Genomic DNA, 4,953 nt, shown 5'->3' on the forward strand with positions numbered 1-4,953 from the left:
TGTAACACATCTGTAAGATATAAAAATAACAAGAACTGAGCCAATGTGTTAATGTGAAATTGGGATTTTGAAAAACTACTAGTCTGCTACAGAACTGCCTTTGATTAAATGTATTAACCAACGCTGCCGCCGCGTGGTGTAACTGGGTGTTGCATTTGATGAAGGCGTAGGAACCATTGTACCAATCAATGTTTCTTCTCGGAAGGTAATATCTGATGGTAAAACTCCAGAAATCAAAAGGGAAGCCTCTCTGATCTTCGGCGACATTTGAAGTACAATTTGGAAGTTAAATCGCTTTAAAGAGCACCGTTTAGCTCATAGCGACTGTCGGGTTTTTGTGATGTCTGTTTTAAATACGCCTTCTGTCTTTTCAGCGCCCCGTAATGTTATTTCATCTTAACCTTTTCATGTAACACGCCACAGAAAGTGTGGTAACGCTGTGGTAAAACTGAAGAGTGTGGCCTTCATTGTTCATCCTTCTCTGGTGTGTACGTATTAATAACGGATTTAATGAAATGAGCCAGTGAAGCCTAGTCAGTGACTCGCCTATAAAACGTAGCTGCTCGGCATGATAAACACTATACTGTGAGGGATTTAGCTAACGTTAGTCCTGCTACATTAACAGTTACACTATGTTATACTTTGCGGGGCCAGCTTGGCTTGGCGAGGCACTGACATGCTTGTTTCTTTTCTCCTTGTAGGTAAAATACTATGAGTAAAGAGTCCAGAATGAGGGCGACGATAAATCAGAAGCTGACAGAGATGGGGGAACGAGAGAGGCGAGTTAAAATACTACAAACACTTTGGTTTAACAAGGCGTTTATGTTAGTCAACAACGTTAAGAGTATCTCTGTGTAACTGCGTCAGTCTGTGTCAACACTGGGACTATTTGCTCATGAAAGTAAAGGCATCTTTTTTGTAGTTAAACACGTTTCCTGTAACTTATCATTGGATTGTCTATCTTCAAATGGATGTAACCTACAATTTTTACTCTATTATTTATCAAATGTTGGTTAAAGCTGTGCAATAACACATTTCTATAGTATTATTAAGGTTTACAATAACTTGATCGCGTTCTGTTATTTCTTTATTTTTAAGGGAAAACATGTGAGGGACTAACTTTGTATTTTGCATGAATATCTTCAGCTGCTCCAAACTACAAAATAACCAAAGTTGTAATCAAGATGAAGACAAGCTGTTATTAATAACTTAATGAGCATTGGACAGAAACTAGAAGGCTGTATTTTTACATGTTTGCGTCTTATTGACAGACTGAAGGAGTTACTGAGGGCCAAGCTCACCGAGTGTGGATGGAAGGACCAGATGAAAGCTCACTGCAAAGGTACAAGATACAGCACTGTAAAAGGCATAGCGTAGATGTCTGAAGGTTCCCAGTCATTCAGGCCATATTTAGATCTTTAACCTAGTCCAGTTGCCCTTGATTTATTAATTTTTTTTACCTTCCTTGGATACATAATGTTGATAGTCACTGATTTGCTGCTATTGATTGACTGCCAGAAACTGAAAGATGCCATAATCTATTTTACTGTCTTGTGAATTTTAAAAGGGCCAATTTAATTGCTTTACATAACTATGAGGTATGATTAGACATATGTAGAGTGTAAATGAGTAAGTTAACATTTTCTGTTTTTCTACTTATCATCATTCAAAATATAGGTCTGTTTTACCCCATACATTACACAAACCATACTGATGTACACAAACCTTTTATAGCATCAGAAAATAATACTGACTTAACTTAAGTGACTATAACAATCAATATGTCAGTAAAAGGGAGTTCTATTCTTGTGAAGCTGTAATTTTGTTTACATTTGGATCACAGTTTCAAGCTTTAATCCATAAGTCTTTGGTTGTGAGCATAACTGTACAAAAAGGCAGAAGAATAAAAAAAGACTACATATTTCAAAAAGCAGTGCACAGGCCCTTTTCACAGCAGACATTTTGACTTGTCATAGTAGGAAAAGCACAGGTGTTACTAATCACATTAACGATCACTCTGATCTGCTCAAGTTTCCCAGTAAGTCATGGCAGTGTGACAGCGAGCATGTGCAATACCAGGACCATGAAACCGAAGCAGTTAAATGGAATTCAGCCATAATTTATTTTATAATTTAGTCCTGTCCTTTTATAATAATAATAATAAATATTATATTTATTATATTATATTTACTTATTTAGCTGATGCTTTTATCCAGAGCGACTTACATTTGCTATACATGTCAGAGGTTGCATGCCTCTGGAGCAAGTAGGGGTTAAGTGTCTTGCTCAGGGACACATTGGTGAATGGGTTGCAGTGGGAAAACCTGGGTCTCTCACACCAAAGGCATGTGTCTTAGCCACTGCAACTAGATACCACGCAGCTCAGATAAAATCAGGATATGCTTTCCAAAATTGTATTTTTATTTATTTTTTTTAAGAAGACACTGACTCAGGCAGCCTAATTTCCTTGGGCAGGTAGTTCCAGAGCGTTGGGGCCCTGACGGCAAAAGCTCTGTCCCGTTTAGATTTCAGTCTGGACTGAGGGAGTGACAGAATACCCTTGCCCCACTGTAACATGTCAAAGTGTTGTATGTGGAAAAAGTGTGTCATGTGCTCAAAATGTAAATTAAATCAATATTTAAAGCATGAAGCAGCAAATCAGATCTTCCAAATTGCAAAAAAAACTTCTTTAGAACATATGCATTTGGCTCTTGGAGCTAAAGTGCAAGAGTTTTGCCATGTAACTTTCATTGTTCTCCACAAGCAATTTGTGTGGTCATAGTGGTATCTAAGCATTGTTAAAATATCATCACCTTTTTTTTTCTCTGTAGAAGTGATCAAAGAAAAAGGCTTGGAGCATGTCACTGTGGAGGACCTGGTGGTAGAGATCACTCCTAAAGGAAGAGGTATCTTAACTCATCTATTTGTAGTATAAAACTGTCTCTGTCTCTAATCTCACTTTTCCTGCTACCACACTAATTTCTAAAAAACAATCCTAAGACACTTCACATTAAATGCATAGCATTTTTTTAGTGTACAGTCAGTAAAAAACAGAGCACTTAGGCTTTGGTGTCAAAGACACCATTTTGCATTCATCGCGGATGGTCAGTTACTTCACCAACAGTAGCCTCAGTAGGAGGTGGTGCGCTCACGAGATGTCATGTTCCAGTAATGGTTGTGGGTGTGAGCATACACACAGAATTTTTGCAGTACAGCTTGCACACTTACATCTGTGTGAAAGAATGAGTCCTAGTCACGAGTATCTTTCTCTCTTGCAGCCTTGGTGCCAGACAGTGTGAAGAAAGAGCTTCTCCACAGAATAAGAGCCTTTTTAGCTCAGCATGCCACATAATTTTGATTTAAACTTTTCTTTAGACCACTTGCCTATACGATATAGAATATTTTGAATGAATAGATTTACTTTAATTTTAAAGGTTTTGTTTTCATTATCTTAAATTACCATTGTCATAGTGGCATATTTGATTGCATGTTTTGCTAATTCTGTTTCTACAGTTGTCTCATATTTGTATATGCACTTACCTTGCACATTTAGTTGTTCTCTGTCTATGAGATATGCTGTTTAAAGTTTCTGATTTACTGGACTTGAGTGGACAACAAAACAATATATAACAATACTATATTTGAATAGAAGCTTTTACTGCCCTGACTTCATTCTCTTCATTAAAGCAGTTGTTGTTTTTTTGGCCATGTTTTTGAATTTTTAAGGTGGTATTGGATGGATACATAGTTGCTGATTGCATTACTGTGTTTTCTACCATTATGATGCAACCCATGTAGTAAACTTTATAATGGTGTTCAATAAGATGACTATACCATGGACCATGTTGTCTTCATTTGTTCACATAACACATGAAATTAATTTGACAATGTATTAATTTCAAGGTGAACATTAGATTATAGAAAGTCCATAAATAAAGTTTTATTCATTGTCTGTGAAGTATTCATGCCACAGGGGTTCTAAAAAAGTTCTTATGGGGGTCAGCATAATTACATTTACACACAGTTATCTCTACTGGCAGACTTGCAGTTTTATGTTCTGTTTAATATTTCCTCCCCAGCTACACTGTTATGCAATTCAGTATAAAATGAACCAAATAATATGTCTGGCATGTTATTCATTCTCCATAGCACATCACATGTTATCCCAGGCATCAACATACCATGCAGCTTTAAAACTTCAAAGACGGAGTCAGAACAAAAATGTGACAAATGAGAGAACAAATGAAATAACTGACATTTCTTTACCACAGTAGCAGGAACCACACCCATCTTGTGCTGGGAATTAACATTGTCCATTTGATTAAATGTACGTAGATCCCAAGAACCATGATCCTGTAATCCTGTAATGACATGCACACCACAGAATAACACAATGTTCCCAACAGAAGTGGGAGATGGGGGTGGCTGAAAAGAGATCATGGAAAGATAAACAGCAGTGACCCTGTTAACAGGGAGAGGTGGATGCACCAGGGGACAAATTGCCTTCACCCAAATGTGTATGAAAGGAACAAGTGCATTCAACTGTTTCAGTGAGAGAGCCACTGGGCTGAGTACAAAAAACAAGTTAGTCACACCATGATGAGAGAAAAGGCTAGGCCGTGAGCTCTCCACAATGTCCTGACTGTCTAAATAAAACTCTTGAATGTTTTTCTTTGCTTTGATGCTGTCGTGCAGCTTCATAACCTCCCCCCATCAATGCAATAAAAACGGGAGTATCACAAGAATGTTTGGTCCTGAAGCACTCTTTGTTTCACGTTTTTCCATCCACATGCTGAACCACATAATTGTGTTTTGTTGAAAGTTCTCTATAGTTACACACGCACAATGCCTAATTGGTTATGGATTACATTTGAAGAGGCCGTGAACCCAAAACAACGCACCCCTCGGCACGAGTAGCACATTAGTGGGTAGTGAGTGAGTCTTCGCTGGTCA

At 37.8% G+C, this 4,953-nt stretch overlaps 1 protein-coding gene across 2 annotated transcripts; it reads left to right on the top strand.

Moving 5' to 3' along the window:
- Positions 1-211: 211 nt before the first annotated feature.
- eny2 (ENY2 transcription and export complex 2 subunit) lies at positions 212-3,949 on the top strand. 2 transcript variants are annotated; one of them, XM_038712097.1, is made up of 5 exons: positions 212-488; positions 702-779; positions 1,272-1,342; positions 2,832-2,906; positions 3,279-3,949. In XM_038712097.1, the coding sequence occupies exons 2-5, from the start codon at positions 712-714 to the stop codon at positions 3,350-3,352; spliced, it is 288 nt and encodes a 95-aa protein (XP_038568025.1). In that variant the 5' UTR covers positions 212-488; positions 702-711; the 3' UTR covers positions 3,353-3,949. The 2 variants fall into 2 exon arrangements, with proteins under 2 accessions (XP_038568025.1, XP_038568026.1); XM_038712098.1 differs by having other exon boundaries at positions 212-484.
- Positions 3,950-4,953: the final 1,004 nt, after the last annotated feature.

This window comes from Micropterus salmoides, unplaced genomic scaffold, assembly GCF_014851395.1.
Source record: "Micropterus salmoides isolate LMB-PRFRI ecotype aquatic unplaced genomic scaffold, ASM1485139v1 Ms_hic_scaffold_11, whole genome shotgun sequence".
Classification (NCBI taxonomy): Eukaryota; Metazoa; Chordata; class Actinopteri; order Centrarchiformes; family Centrarchidae; genus Micropterus; species Micropterus salmoides.

Bases quoted from the DNA above. Each gene is read 5' to 3' on its own strand.
- eny2 (XM_038712097.1), top strand. From the start codon at position 712: ATGAGTAAAGAGTCCAGAATGAGGGCGACGATAAATCAGAAGCTGACA. The intron at 780-1,271 runs GCGAGTTAAAAT...TCTTATTGACAG, and splicing joins GAGATGGGGGAACGAGAGAG to ACTGAAGGAGTTACTGAGGG. The intron at 1,343-2,831 runs GTACAAGATACA...TTTTCTCTGTAG, and splicing joins GATGAAAGCTCACTGCAAAG to AAGTGATCAAAGAAAAAGGC.